Below are 16650 nucleotides of genomic sequence, written 5' to 3' on the forward strand. Positions count from 1 at the left end.
GAGAAAGAGAGACATGCGCAAGTCGGTCGAGCCGTATTTCGGCTTTTTTGTGTTACATTTGAAAAAGACGACTTAAAAAAAAGGAAAGCGAAACAAGGAGAGGAGCTGCATGCTGGTATACCGGAAAATAGGGCGTTCGCTCTCGAGATTTCGTTTACCGTGAGCTGTCTAGCATCGCTGGCATTGTAATCCAACGGCATTACAGCCATTTGCAACGAAGAAACGAGCGTTTCTCTCTTCCTCATCCTATCTTCTCCTCTCTTTCTGTCTTTCTTTCTTTCTCTCTTTTTCTCTTTTTCTACGATTACATCGTGGTTCTTGCGAGGAATGCGGCTATGTCAAAGTTTTTCCGGAACGCGCCGTGAGATTAAGAGGATTTCTTTTAATTGGTCATAAAGACATTCTGAATATAATAGCCGTGCAGTTGTATGTAACTCTTCCGGCAATGTACACGCGGTTAGGCGGAAATTGTGCAGGATAAACGACGCTATAATAAGTCGTGCGGTTCAAGTAGACCGGAGTATGCTCTTTATGCTGCTGAGGGATATTTCCCCGCGTTGCAGATAAATGTAGCAGAATTGTATTATGTTTCTATCCGGCTGAAAACAGACTTTTCCGCGGCGTGATATTGTAATGCAATCACGTTGTAATATAACGATGTTGTAATGGCAACCCATGAGGCTTGTTTGGAAGTAAACTCTTACAACATGATACCATTATTGCATTTTCAATCATAAACACTAATTAATGCTGTTGTTTTTCGTATGGATATGGACGTATATACAAACATAAATAATTTAATCTATAAATGAAAAATATTACGTGCATGCAACAGTATACATGTTTCAGATAGTAATAATCTCATCTATTAATAAATTTAAATGCTGACTTAAATTTGTTTAATTCGTTTCATGGATTTTTTCAGAATATAGAAAATATTTCTTCATTTTGATTTGAGCATGTAGCTTTTTATCTTTATATTTTTTTATCAAGCTTTTAAAATATTGTTTTTCTTACGAACATAAAATTCATTTGATAAATTTGATAAATATAATCCAGACAAAAAGGAATACTGGAGATATCGCAAAAATTTTACATGTATTATGATAAAATAAAGGAAAAAGAAACACACATAAGTCCAAACTGAAACCTGTTGAACGTGATAAGTTAAGATTCACATATTTCTTCTAGGATATAGACGGAAACAGTAAACTAAGTGTTCTAGCTTGTAATTACTAAAATGTTTAAGATATAAAATTACACCCGCTAATATCCTAGCTTTTCCTCACGCATTTATTTTATCTGAAAGAAATTCTCTACTTAAGCTTTTCACATTTTTAATTTAATTATCTTATTTGAGTTTTACGCGATCAAGCTACTTCTACGATATGCGCTCGACAAGGAAATACACAAAGACATTTATCGCTCTTTTTAATCATAGTATTCATCGCGCTTTAATGTCTTCAGCGGTGGCGGCGAATGATTGAAATTCTGGGGTTCGTGGAAACTTGTGCAGTAAAATCGAACGAACTCGCGTAACTTCGATATCGGCCGAATAGTTTCGCTGCTTAATTTCAGTGAATGGATCGATCTGTGATGCGTGATAGACTACTAAAAAGCACGAATAATAACGGCAGTTTTCGAACATTTTCATATAATATTAAAGATGTTAGTAAAATTACAGATTTATTTCATATTCGGGGTTGCGGCAAGAAGTCAATTAATTTCGACATTCGCTATTTCGATCGTGTGCAGTTTTGTAAATTTGTAAAAACAAATATATATTTTTATATTCTACAAGTATATAATAATTTGAAGAAACATTTAAACGAAAATTCAATGCGACATTCTCCGCATTTGTCATAATTTAATTAATCTGTACTCCGCAAATTCATGTTGAACATTTGGTTCCCCTTTTTGCGAGACGCTATTTACATCGTTACGTAGTCGGTGTTTCAGAGTTCGCACAGAATATCCAAATCCGGTGGTATCGAATGAACCCGAAACCACATTGCTCGGCCGTGGCGAAGTCGTATATCGTATATCGTACGAGCGTGTTAATGCGGTTACCAGGCTTTTTGCCGGTTAGACCGCGGTGCGGAAGGCCGAAATTGCGCGTAAGCCCTTATAACACGCAGACACTCGTTCCGACCACACACGCGTTGGACGTCCGCACAGGTGGCCAGATAAATGGGTAAATGAAGGCGGGGGAGAGCGGTCAACGGATACACGAAAAGCGTATGAAGTTCTGTGGGTAAAAGCCGAGAGGGCTCGCGATCCTCGTGAGCGTTGCAGTTTCGGAGCTTAATTTCGCCGGATAGTTTCGGGCGGCCGAGATTCGTCGACGACGTTCGCCGCCGCTAATGCTAGAGAGACTTGCGAATAAACGTCAGTGAGTGTTCGTAGACAGCCTCCTTTACCTCATCCAGCTTCTCCATCTTCCTCTTCTCCTCCTTGTCTCCGTCATCTATCCCGTCGTTCGAAATTTCAGCGCGATGTTAGCGGCAGACAGGATCCGAATACTCGCCGCCAAGCTAACTCGTCTTCAGTTAAGTGCACCGGAAGTAATTCGTCGGATCAACCCGGCCGGATTTCCGGAAGAGATCCCTTTCGACTCGGGGCTACCGGCTTTCGCTACGGTTCTCGTTTTCATTCGCGGTGAACATCAGTGCCAGGCTCTTTGCTCCGGAACGATATGGTTACCATCGACTGGAAAACAATACGCAGAAATAATAGAAGAGAGATTTGCGAAAGACAATATGTTTCACTGATTTCGCAAGAGAATGAGTCTAGATAACTGCATGTTGATCATTACAGTAACGTTTCGTTAAGTGCTCCGGAGGTAGATCAACTTTATCATCATGAAAGAACGTATCATCGAGAAACAGCGCATACATAACAGAAAAACATGCAAGATTTCCCGTAGGAAGAAATTGCAAGCGGAGACATTTATAATTTAGCATGCTCAGATTGCATTTTGTGGTAGCGCCGCGTTTATTTGCTTCGATTAATTTTTTTGCGGCACTTTATTATTCCTCAATGGAGGAGAATATTTGGGAAATTTACGTGAAATATGTAAAAATGGCTCTGCGCGCTCGTAACGTAATAGCTCATTTAGAATATGGATGCTGACTTTTCAGCACATACTTATATTAATTGCCTTACTTTAAAAATTATTGGTGTATTTTATAATTAAATATATTTTCTAATTATACGTTATTTATTGAGTTGATGTAAACTTGTGAATTAATTTAAAATAAAAGTCTTTCTGACAATGCTACGCTTTGTCTATTTCATGATATTACCTATCATAGCTATCATTGAAAATAATTTTGGAAAAAATTTATTTTAACATAAGAATGGTTATTCATGTAAGATTCTTTGCGGCTCAAATGTATGTCAGTACGTATTGACCTGTTGTCGTTATATGCAGAATGTTGAAGTCGCTTCAAAATTCCTCAGCTTTCCGAGATAAGAAGGAAGAAGCTAGTCCAGAATCAGGTTGAACTTTTTCACTTTTTTCGAATAGGCATGTTATTCCCTCAGATAAAATTATGAAGCATTGCATCGTATATGGACTCAACGATGGATACGTAAATCATCCGTGCGAATAAATTCGTAGTCGTGAATGAACGTAATTATTCTCGTGTTATACACCGCACGAATGATATATCTCGCCTACCGGTAGCTGCGCGAACGCAAATAGAATTGCGATCGACGAAAAGACGGTCCCTTGGGCTTTCCCGGTTCTCAAGTTTCCATCATCCACCCTTGCAGTAACTCGGATCACGAACTTTATCAGGTCAAAGATTTGTTTTATTCAGTGTCACGTAACCCGCCGTTTTCCCACGTATTCCCACGCGGATTCCATAATCTGATTGGCAAGTTCCATTTCGTACATACATAAAATAAATCGAGGAACGTTCCTCATTCGTGGATATAAAGTATACTATACTAGGCACGCCTCTCTTCGTCTACTAAATCAATATATACTTTGAAATTCGATGAAATCTGGAGTTGTCATTTATTATTTCACCGCGACCATCGAATTGCGAGGATCACGTGTCATTTCTTTGCGATAATAATATTAATAATAAAAATAATATATATATATTATTACGTCAACGATGACAGCTATATGCTGCAAGTGTTGTGTCTCATACGTAGCAACTCGAAATGAATTGAGAACACCCTGACTAGCGCATCAGACCGTTAATTTCGTTACGTGATCTCGGTGCGTATCATCGGTGGAAAATTCAACGGCGCATCGGGAGATCGGTTTTCGCGATCGGAGAAATCCGGGCGTGCCTCCGGGGAAAATACATAAGCTCGGTGCTCCGAAATGGATCTCCATTAATCTCGATCTTCGATAATAAGCGGTGAAATATGCGCGCGGCCGACGCGATGTTACGAATCGGCCGATGCGGGAAGAAAGTACCGATCGCGAATGCGCCGCTCGCGGATCGCTCGTTCCTGAACTTTAATTATCGAGCGTATCTACGAGGAGGATTAATTACACGCTTGATGCGATTTCCTGCGTCCTACGCCTGACACACGCAGCAACGTTGCGGCTGGATTCGGAGAGAAATTATATCGCGAGAAAACGTGGAATAACATGGAAAAGAAATTCAATTATTGCATTACTTGTGCGATGAGTGCAGCATGCACCTCTGCAGATTATCGCGATTTTATTGGTTTTTATTATTGCTTTTTCTCTTCGATAGACGTTATGAATTAAAGGTCGTCAAAACAAAGATTAAAATTCCGATTAAATGCCAAGAATTTAATATCCCATGACGCCAAATTTTTATGGAAAAGATCGAGTTCCGATATCGAATCTTATTCATTGATTCTCAATATTTTCTATTAACACTCAGTTATTATTTCGAGGATGAAGCCGTGATTGCGTTAGTTTCGTGACAGAAAATTGTGGAGATACGAAATGATTGAATTATGTCGCTATTCTGTTGCATGCTCACACATTTAGCGAGAAAGAGCAACGTACAAGCCGTGATACAAAATTGAATTCGCCTTGGTACATGGTTAGTACGAACTTTCGTTAACTTTGGTTAAATACGATAATAATGAATTATCGATTTTATATTTTCCATTGCCAAGAGCCTATCTACGATTGCGACGCGAATATATATTTAAGGCCAAATATTTCTTAATAAAAAAATTGGAATTAACGCATGTTTTAAAGAATTGTCTCGATTTTACTAGTTAAAGCACTTGTCGTCGTGTCCAAAATCCAAAGCTTTCACAATGCTATACAGATCAACTAACGTTTTAGTATATTGTACTAGTGAATGCTTGCGAAGGAGGATATTGATTAAGCCCCTTCGCCGGAACCAAATTGTCACGGGAGGCGGGAAAGAGAGTTGCAACCGGAAAACCGAAAGCAATTGCGAATCGCTCCGAGAACTCGCTCGTTAATTACGACTCGGCGAATAATTAATTATGTACAGTCCGATTAGATACAAAACCGTATGTGGTCGCTGCGGGGCAAGCGTATCTGAGAATCGCTGGCGAGGCCGTACTGTACAATTAAAGCGTTGTGCACCGGACACGGACGAGAATAAATACGTACGTGGACATGATTCTGTGCGCGTGCCGAAGCATGTGCATAATTGGAACTGCCGCGAGGCTTTCGACCGAGTTGCTAATGAACAGGTGCCAAGACATTCTCGAACATCGTCGTTACTTTTATTTTGCAGCCATTTTACAGGAGCATTTACGTGGAATGATACAAAAAATCGAGAATAAGAGAAACGCTCCTTTTCTCTTCTCTTCGAACAGGCTGTTGAATTAATCGAAAAGCTGAGAAGAAGATTGATCGTATTCAAGTTCTCGCATTGCTATTTTAAAATTTAGATTTCGTTGCGACTTATCTGGAGGAAAAAAAGAACAAAAAAAGAATAGCAATATGCGTCTACAAGAGCAAGATTGTGCTATTGTCGTAGTGTTTTCGTAGTTTTATCATGCCTTCCATTATCATGGTTTTATCTTACGGTCGCAAAGATTCTTAAGCATGTTGAAAAGACTGAATAAAAACTGCGGATTATAACAGGAGAAACACGTAAAGCGCGGTTCTTCATTATAATGCAAAATGGCTTTAACTCCTATCAAAAACTTTGCTTTATATACTTCAGTGCAAAGTACAAGTTCGTGCTAACGAAAATCCAATTTCATTTAAATTTGCTTACAGTTTATTTACCATACAAATCTGTTTCCCAAGTATCAACTTGGAAATAGAACGGATTAAATAAAATATAGTATATATCTATTGAATAATTACTTCAGTAACACACATCTGTTATGTACGGCAGAAAAATGATTAATTAACCAGTCAATCTAAGCGGTTAGGTTAACGTTTAATTATCACTTAGCTATTCGGTTCTTCTCGACCGACAGGAAACTTTGTGATTTGCGTATGCATTATGAACGCATCAGTTAACACCGCGCACGTGCAGCATAGTCCGCTTTCTTGTGCTATGAAATTATGAAATCTAATTTAAAGCTTCCCGCGAGGATCGCCTCGCGGTCACTTTGAAGCCTTCTCTACGACCGTTCCCAAAGCCGATCCTCTTTACCGCGTTACTCTCTTGCTCTCTCCCTCTTCCTCGCCGCGGTAATTTGAGCAACCACGAACGTATGCCCTTTTGAAATTCACGGCTTGTCGGGGCCAGTGTTGACTCATTTACAATGTGGCTAGCTAATGTCGTCGGTGACACGCTGCACGCAGTTAGCTAGCTCCAACATGCAAACGTTAATCCGCATGCTGATTCGCCACGGCCGACGAATCGCGGCACGCTCGTCTCACCCCCTAAGAAATCCTGCTACTGCCAGCTAATTCGCAACTGTCCCCCGCGTCCAGGAGGACGACGTTGCTAGGCCAGGCAGGGTTGAGGTCGCGTTAGCCACTTTAAAATTACCCGAGGCCGCTGGAAATAACTTCTGAATTATTTACTCGGAAATATTGTGGACCGCGCGGGGCTTGCCAGTCGGAGCGAGCTCTCTTCACGAGTTCTCGTCAACCCGAGCGTGAACGTCGGTTCAAATTTTCACACCCTTTGGGCAGCTCTTTGCCACGCCAGCGTCCGCGATGCTCGCCGTTGCAATTATGCGCATAATCTTCATAAATCCCGCGGGACTCACGTCCGCTCGTATTACGCAAGCCGAGATACTCCACAGGGTTTTTACTTGTTTAATGTAGTTTCCTTTTCCCTTACGGAAGTGGTTGACAACGAGCTACGCAGATTTGCGCAGAGACGCGACAGTCTCAGGAGATCAGGAATCAACTCCACACTTGATTCGTTCGTGCGATGGATCGAAATCCGTCTGGGTTTCACGAGACCAGTCACGAGGGTACGTTAGTTCAGGGTGTAACTGATTTATAAGTACCTCTTGCACAATCAATCGAGTGGGATGCCCTATTTGAAACTCGGCGTGGAAAGTACGACCTTGTTTCCATTCCTGAATTATGTATGGGCAAAGTGCTGTGTGTGTACACGTCATGAATGAAATATACGCCACTAGCCATACGCTTTATGACGACGCCGTTAATATTACCGGAGTTACTTGACTCGTATTAATCCAAATCGCCCCTCCATGCGACGCGTTTATGTTTGTCAAATAGTGCAATGTATGACATATCCGTTTGTCGCACGTGTGGTGTGGCAAATATTTTGGTAAAGCGCAAAATCGGGAAACATTCATGCGGAATGCTCCTAAAACATCCTTCCGTTAATAGCACTTAAAAGTTTTATTTCCCCGGGAGATTTTGCAACATTTAAGGCAGGTTGAGAGCTTTCTAAAAGCACTCAACCTAGCCTCATTTAGTCGAATCTTCTTGCCGCATGTAAGTCCGGTGTAGTAGCGTTGTTCATAACTCGGCGTGTTCCCTTTCCCCACGTTCGCATCAGTTTTATTTCATTCCACAATAGAAAGATCTACAGCAAAATATAATATTACGATGATGCATTAATCTAGCAAGTTGTCGGAGAAATCTGAGAAACACTATCCAGCGCCGAGCATGTATTAGGGATATCAAAACCAACGTCATTTCGGATTACACGGATAGATAATATCGCCGCGAAGTGAAATACAAACTCCTCTTGATTGTACAATACAGTTCCACGTATTGTATCAGATCGGAATTAAGTGAACTCAGACTGATATCCTGATTATTTCGTGAACCCGCGAATCGAGGTATCACGCGGTCACTATTTGCAACTGCGGAATATAGTTGCCTGGGTATCCTGCAATATCCGCGACCGCATTGCGCGGACGAAGTGGCAAAGCGAGATTTCGTGTCGGGTAATTTCAGAAAGCGATCCTGACGTTGTTATGAGAAGTTCCAATGGAGATTGACATTGCTGCGCGGTTCGGATTCAAGTCCGATCTCGATCCGTGAGATCGGTTAACGCGAGTCTGCCTCCTTTATCTATCTTCGATCGACGGAAGAACCTGCCGCTCTTCCGGCGACGACTTCCGTCACGCGCGGTTGTTAACAATAAGTCCGCCGTCGAAGGAGTTCCGGCCGGTGTGTTCGCCCAACTTCCCTTCTCTTCGGTAAGTTCCGGCAGAATATCTTTCTCACGGTGACAAATGTCATTGGGTCCTCGGCACTTGCCACCGTCGCGCGGATTTCACCCAAGTTCGTGGCGACGGTAAGTTTCGACGAGAGGAACGGCAAGATCGTTCGTGCGACGAACCGTTCCTGCAAGGGAAAGAACGATCCGCGGTAAATAACGTCTTTCCTTGATCCAAGAGCGCGACGGAATACCGGCGGAACTTTATGGCGGGGAAAATCGTTTAATTTATTTAGGATTTTGCGGACCGTTTCCCCTGAAGAAACGTATCTCGAGAGCAGTGACGAAGTCGGCGGACGCAGATTACAATCTCATTTAATTACGCCCGCGTCACAATTGTTTACATTTATTATTTACAGTTTAGTTATTATTGCATGATTATTGATGTTAATATTGATTTTCTTGTATTCTTCTAAACATTTCTCTGATCATTCTCTAGAAAAAGAGAATATTAAAATTCAGTTTTTTTTTTTAAGGCATTGCTCTGATGAATAAGTAGTACAAGAACGTGGTTTGATATGGACATTTGAGAAATTCATTGAAAATTTCCGTCGATATTTTTTTCGAACTTTACTATATAGATTTTCATTGATTCGTTTATCGGTTCACTTCAACCTCCAATTTGCTTTCGATTGAAATTGAAATCACCCTTCAAGTACTTGCGAGTTAACTGCTTGGGAGTGCTCGAGTATTTCTCTTTTTCGTTAATTCATGTTGAATTAATAGCGCTAAGGCGACGAGAAAATCGAGACACAATGCTATGATTATTTATGCGTGTCATCTGCGATTCGAACAAAGTTCGATGCTGCCCGCATGGATAAAAGTGCAGACAACAAATTGTTTTTCCTACTGTGTCAAATTATCGTTAATGCACCATCAGTGCGCACTAGTCTCTCGATGCTTCTGAGTATCCATTATCCCCGCAACGCGACGTCGCCGAGTGAATTAAAAGGGGAAAAAAAGAGAATGGGAGCGAGAGCGGCAAAATCGTGAAAAATGGTGCAGCGCGGTATATTCTAATGCAGATTCTTTGCCGTATCCCTGTACCTCGGGAAGCAAGCTATTCGCTTCCGCGACGCATAATTCCACTTCTGTGACGGCAACATGTTTATCGCAAGACGTATGCATTGTACATCTGAAAATATTCAAGAGTACGTAAAAGGGACTCGGGGAGGTATCTCGAAAAGAGCTGCCTTTTTCTAGTCGCACACAGCCGCTATTCTTGACATGTACGTGTATATGGGTAAACAGCATGGTCCCGAGATGGTCGCATGAATCATTTAAGTTGTCAACCAGGCAGAAGTTCAGCGACCAGACTGCGGGAAAAATGTTACTTTGTGCCGAAGCTTTCGTCCACAAAAATAGTCTGCTTAGTCTTGGAAGTGCAAGCAACAGCAGTCGACCGAGTGCTTCGAGCCAGTAATTTACAAGATTCACGTCACGTACAAAACACGCGACTGTCTCGACTGACGCCTAAACTCCGCGCACAGTTAAATTACAATACGTAGGTATTTTTTTTCACGGCTACGAATGTGCGCGATCGTTAATCATTTCTATATATTTGCATTACTCTGTATTGTTCAAATTGCATGGGAGGGGTCGAGAGAGCCTTAAAACAATGCGTGCTGAGAGAGCGGAGGTAATCAATCCTACTTTAGCCCGAGTATCGTATATTAGCGTGGCCGCGCCGCGCTGTATTCACCTCTACCGCGAAATTGAACTAATTGCAATTAATAACTCCCCGCGAATATAGCACGCCCCGCACGCGTGTCTCTCGAGGATTTCATTCTCCTCCAGTAGAGCGATGGTCGGCGCATGACAATAAAGCGCATGCCGCGCATTGTCACACACCCCCATACAAGCCCTGCATAAGTCCAACATGTATTGGGCTGTAAGCTGTATTCGTCCCGTTTTCTTAGTATTTTTAATAATATGGGATGTAATATATAATTGTTATTAAAAGTACTAAACAAACAGGAGGAATATATGTTACAACTAAATATTATACTTCTTGCCCAAGTCGAATCCTCGTCAAAGATGGAACTTCCTCTCTCATATTTCTGTCCATTCATCTGATTGCAGGCACCAGTTTTATTTGCACTCTCGCCTCGAGCTGGTCGAAAGTAGGTTGAAGGTCTCGGACTGGAGCTCCGTGGCTCGTCTGGTGGCCCTCATAGCACAGGCCGATGGTGGTGATTACGATGCACTATCACCGCCGCACGCACTTTACTCCCAATGCTGTCATATACAACCCACAGAGCCGTGCGAGCCGAAACCCCAGGATTTTCTACATCGAATAGTTCAGCAGCACAAGGAAATTAAGGTACGAGCAATCTGTGAAATATGCCAGACGCAATCTGGCACATAAATGCTGTTACATACGAATTTGTCCACTGTTTTCAAGTTTTCATAAACGGTTCTCCCGTTTTTAGCGTGTAACAGTAATTTTTCCACTATTCTACCTTTTTTTAAAATAAGTTCGAATCCAATTTTTTTTTAAATTTCATTCGTACATTCGTGCGATTGCTTTTAACAGACTATGCAACGGGATTTTTTTTATGCAGTCGCATTTGTGGCTATGGTGTACTTTCCGTGATAAATTTTGAATGAAATTTTTTTCTTTTTTTACGGTTTAATGGAATATTGTAGTGTGAAGTTTGTCAAATGGCTTATATAAACAAAACAGGGATATATACGAATTTTCAGGGAATGAAAGCTTCAACCGCTGAATATTGGCTTTTGAAAGAAATATCAAATCTCGACACGTTCGGCCAGGAAATGTTTCACAGTAAATTTGGATACAATGGAGTGTCTATGATTGGTGTTGGTCCACATGGAATTACGGTTTACCGCAATCAGGATGAAGAGACACAAAAGTAATTATACATTAATATATATGTATGTGAAATTTACGCACAGTGTTTTTTTCTATAGCAGTTAAATAATAATAGTTTTGTGTTAAATAATAATATTCTCTGGTCCATTCTGGAAAATAAAAAAAAGTAGAATGATGTTATAATTACTGACGTTGCAAAGTATTATATTCTATATTTTGTTAAATTGCACCGCTCTTTTTCTTGATGAAGCACATACATGCCTCGTATTAAGTAGATGTGTGTATATCTTACAAACATATTGAATCAATCTAACATTACGTCGTGTTGATCGTTCCGCATTTATCAGCGCTAAGCGCGCTTCAGTTTTAATGTCACTTGTTGACGATAGGAGACGGCACGTACCGGCTGCTGCACCTCGTACCATCCGTCGAGATGATCACTCGACAGATTAAGTGTTGTTGAATTTTATCATTCATCTTCGCTTTGAATGTGAAATAATAAGGCAACGTCTCTGTCAATGTAGTAGTAAAAGTAATTCATACAGAAGATGTCTATATACAATAATTATATATTATATAATAACAGGCATTCTCAAGCGTGTACCTTATCCATTACGTAGAAGGAGATTAATATCAGAATTTTATTTAGCTTTTACGGAGAGAGCGTTCGTTAATTTAATATATTATTTATTGCATTATAGCATACCGTATACAGCCATACAAAGTGCTACGTCACAACGGCGAATGTTCCATTTGGTTTACCTCTCACTCGACGGCGAGGAGACATCGTTGGACTTTAAATTAGACTCGAGTCAGTCCGCCAGCGGACTTTATAGAGCGATCACCGAGAAACACGCGTTTTACAGCTGCGAGACGGTTAGAAGCGCAGTCACCGCGCAGTTTATCCGCGATTTAAAGGTACTCGAAGCGAATGTGGTTGAAACTATTACTTATCATGCATTATTTGTGAAATTCTCAAGACTTTATGTCCCACAAATTTTAATAGAATCACCAATATGCATATACTATATTGTGTTTTACTATATGTATTTTCTGCTTTTAATTAATTTTACTTAATTCTGAGATATCACATGAGCTTTCTGCTAATGTCTCAGATTTGCGACTACAATGCAATTTTATGTATGTATATATATTAAAAAATCTTTTCTATCACAAAACTCTTTTTTTTCATTATTCTCTCATCAAATTCTCTTCATGTCTTTATATAATTTTTAATTATTTCTTCAGGGGACAATAATTTCCATCTTTAACGAGGACTCGACTCTGGGCAAAAAATACGTGTTCGATATACGCAGGACCTGCAGGGAGGTCTACGACAATGCACGGCGTGCGCTTTATTGCGAGGCGGCGACCATCGCTTTGCCGGAAGAGAATGAAATCCTCGAGAGGCACGCGTGCGGGGAGTGCGAGAATCCCAAGTGCAAGGTGAGCGATGAATTTCCTCATTCATCTGATAATCGGGGGCAGAGTGGGAAGACTCGTTACCGAATAGTTAGATACAGCGTAATTCGGATGATCTCTATAATGTCCCGCGAAATTTCAGGAATCCCGGGAATGCTTGGCGAGATTACTCGACGCAATGCTCTGCCGGATCTGCATGGATCGAAGCCTGGACACCGCCTTGTTTCCCTGTGGACACGCTGTGGCCTGTTTGGATTGCGCTCGTCGTTGCGAACGTTGCCCGTTGTGTCGGGCCGACATCGACTACTGCCGAACGATATACCTCCCGATCGAGCTGACGCACATCGACAAGCACAACCCGAAACTGCTATCAGAAACGATCGAGCCTGTATTCAGCAAGCCGTTGTCCGAGGAGATAAAAGAACGGAATTTTGGCAGCGAGACGTCGATCAACAGCAATATTTGAGAATATCGAGTTAGACGCAGGCTGGGCGCGTTCGAAAGATTCCTGAGGATTGTTACTTGTCGTGCAGGAAGAGCGTATTGAGACACGAGGCACTTTCATCTGTCAAGCGAGCAAGGATCTTTCGATGTGGGATATCCCACGATAACGACATTAAAATCCGATTGTCAGAGTCTTTATCTCGCGCGACAATTTCGATTACATAGGGTCGTGTGTTTTTTATCATCATTGAACAATGTATTGCCTTTTCTGTTATTTTACATTTATCGATTTAAAATTCGTAAGAAGAAGTACACAGATAAAGATGCAGATGCAAGATACGTAAGATCACCATAATCATATTTACATTGTGTCATTATCAATAGAATAACCAATTGTTGCATCGTCGCTTAATTTGAAATGAATAGAAAATATCTTTTCACATAGAGATACGTATTTTGATTTCGGTCGTCTCCCTTCAATAAAATAGATAGTTATAAGTTACAATAAAACTATATGCTACATAGAGGAAAACTTTTTTGGTTCTCCAACCAAAGAAAAAAAACTATACGTTATTCAATAATAGTTTTTTAAGCTAATTCTTTTGACTTTGAATTAATAAACAGGGTGAATGATTTGAAAATACTGAAATCGAGAACTGATTTTATGGCTCTGTGATTAAAACTGATATTGTTACGGGAAGCCGTAAGGGAGGAAGAAAGAGAGATACATGCACGAAGGTATTAAAGATACATTTAATGAGAGAATCGGAATTGTTGTTACATTACATCTACATATTCGTAATGATGTTACAAAACAAAGCCCGTTTAATCGAGTGGCCGAAAAGTGCTATTAGCAGCATGGATCTACGGGAAACAGTGCTGCCCCTCCCCCCCCTTTGCCCATGTGTGAAAGATATAAATTATATTAAGACGAGAGATCTCTCCGAGGCACCTCTCTGAGGTGCGGAATTTTATTTCTACCTGACGATTGGACCAGTACTTTTCTTGTTATTTCATGATCTTTCTTAATGCTTTTGTTCCTCTTAGATAGATTGTACGCTTTTTTTTTCTCTCGTATGTTTGCTCTGATCTAGATAACACTTGCAGGTTACTTGGGTCGGCAGTTTTATCGGAATCAGTGACCCAGCATATTTTTACTATAACATTCGTTACTCATAACGCATATGCAATATCGCGTTTACAAAACAACTGTTACAACGTAGTTGCTTCTAACGGATGTTTCAATAAAGTGAATAAAATTTGAATCGTGCTGATATATATATATATATGTATGTATTTCTCTTACGATTGCAATGATTACGTGCAACATACGATATGTGCTTGGAGTATATTGCGTACTGCATCGTTACTTTTAACTGGATCGTAGATTGTGACGATAAAGGCAACACAATGTGGACATCACATTTATACATACATATATATCGTGGATCTATTTTTATCATAGCGGAACAAGTAGAAATTAAAATATATAATCACTGCAGGATTATTAGCTCGAAGCACGATACCCCTTGCGAGTTATATCCTGTCTTCTTTTTCCTTTTTGCTGAAGCATCTTACGCGTAGAAGAAACTTTATTACCATAATATCTGTTTATAAATGTACATATAAGAAACGAGATAACCCGCAGCAGTAAGGTCAAGTGAGTAAAAGTCACGAGTTCACCAAATGTCAAATCTGATTTAACATACTATGCGCGTACGTCATCCTTCGAGTAAGTCATAATAAAAGCGAAATGAGTTAATTGTCTGTGCTTTCCACCTAAAAACTATATCGCGGAATAAGTCAACGGCATTTGTCGCATCCAAAGAAACCTGAAGGAGGGCCATTTCTAAAGAAAAACTTGTCGCACGTTCTCGTTTATGCGTACCGATCTATATTAAAATTCAAGACATCAATCTTCCTCCTTATTTCCGGTCATGCCATCTCTAACGAATTATTTTTAACATCCAGCAAGTAGCATTCTGTAAACTTTGTACGCGTGATAGTGAAACTGATAGAGAAAGAGGAAGAGAGTGAGAGTGAGAGAGAGAGAGAGAGAGAGAGAGAGAGAGAAACAGAAAGAATGAAAAAATAATGATAATCGTTATAGTCATTCATCAATGCAAAGCAGATTTAGTTTATAATTATTTATAAGAAAAAATATATAACGTAGTATTTACACGCTGCTGTGTTTAATAATGCCTTCCGAGAGACTCTTTTTGAGCCACAGTGTAGCCTTTTTTCCGTTCGAGTGCAAGCGCAAAGTCTAATATTCTCTATATTATTAGAAAAATTATGCAATTTTGTAGCACACCTCTAAGCACACCACGTCAATATGATGGCGAGGCTACACTGTTTCTGCGAGACCAGAGTATTGACCATTTGAGTGATTTACCTTGTTTTAGATATTAATATGTGAAAATTAACGACGTGTATAAAATGTTAAGTCTAGATCGTGTTAATGCAATTCAATGCAATGCTACAACAGACCACTGCTGTCACAGACAGGATAAGATATTCCCGGTGCGAAACGAAACTCGCTGCGAATCAACCTATTCGCCGCAGTATCTGGATGATGACAATTATTTTCGAGGATGTAACTCTTCCCAGCACGCGTTCTTCAGGAAATAGTGGTCTGTAGTTGCAAACGTGAAAAATGAGATAACTTTGTACCATTACTGCGTGTCGATAGGCGTAAGATTACTAATAACGACGGCAACAATAATAATTATTATTAACGCATTACCAATAATAATTTCTTGTGATTAAATCTCTGTATAAAACCGTATAACAAAAATAATTCAAAATATTATAGCTGATAAATCCGTATTGTAGAGATGACAATGAGAGAGAGAGAGAGAGAGAGAGAAAGAGACCGAAGACAAGAGAACGAAAGAAAGAGTGCGTGTATATTTCTAAAAGTTATCATTTGCACAAAGAGTATTTTTAAAGTATTTCCAATTATTTTTTAGTATTATATCGGAATTCCATCGGGTGAGACGGTGGGAATGCGCGTACATATGAAGATACCACAACTTACAAGATATAACTCTTAGCGTTCAACACAATGTCCCAAAACCTGTTGATTAAATACTGTGAAACATCGAAACGCCAGTGCTTTTTCATTTCAGTCCGACCTTACCTAATTTTAGATGAAACATGAAATTTCTACTCATTTATTTTTATATACTTGCCCGCGGAAATATTGCTAAGATGCCGAAATCGGGGGTCTTTTCGGGTTGCAGGTAATATTTCGTTTCGTTGCGAAACGTGTCTTCGCGTTTCATAAAAAACACGTTTGGCTTCCCCTACACGGGACATAGGATTGCATGTCAGCATAAAAATTAGCATCTC

General features: G+C 40.2%; 1 protein-coding gene and 1 long non-coding RNA gene across 2 annotated transcripts in view; one reads left to right on the plus strand and one right to left on the minus strand.

Moving 5' to 3' along the window:
• LOC105277436 (E3 ubiquitin-protein ligase MYLIP) overlaps positions 1-16405 on the plus strand; it is a 146619-nt gene extending 130214 nt beyond the window's left edge. Inside the window, exons 3-7 of the mRNA XM_011335788.3 lie at positions 10677-10917; positions 11301-11470; positions 12132-12348; positions 12679-12876; positions 12995-16405. Coding sequence (XP_011334090.1) covers positions 10677-10917; positions 11301-11470; positions 12132-12348; positions 12679-12876; positions 12995-13318 — 1150 coding nt within the window. The 3' untranslated portion in view covers positions 13319-16405. The remainder of the gene's footprint in view (positions 1-10676; positions 10918-11300; positions 11471-12131; positions 12349-12678; positions 12877-12994) is intronic.
• LOC113561630 overlaps positions 1-16650 on the minus strand; it is a 29311-nt gene that overhangs the window by 11767 nt on the left and 894 nt on the right. The gene's annotated exons all lie outside the window — the stretch shown is intronic.

Source organism: Ooceraea biroi, chromosome 3 (genome assembly GCF_003672135.1).
Source record: "Ooceraea biroi isolate clonal line C1 chromosome 3, Obir_v5.4, whole genome shotgun sequence".
Taxonomy (NCBI): domain Eukaryota; kingdom Metazoa; phylum Arthropoda; class Insecta; order Hymenoptera; family Formicidae; genus Ooceraea; species Ooceraea biroi.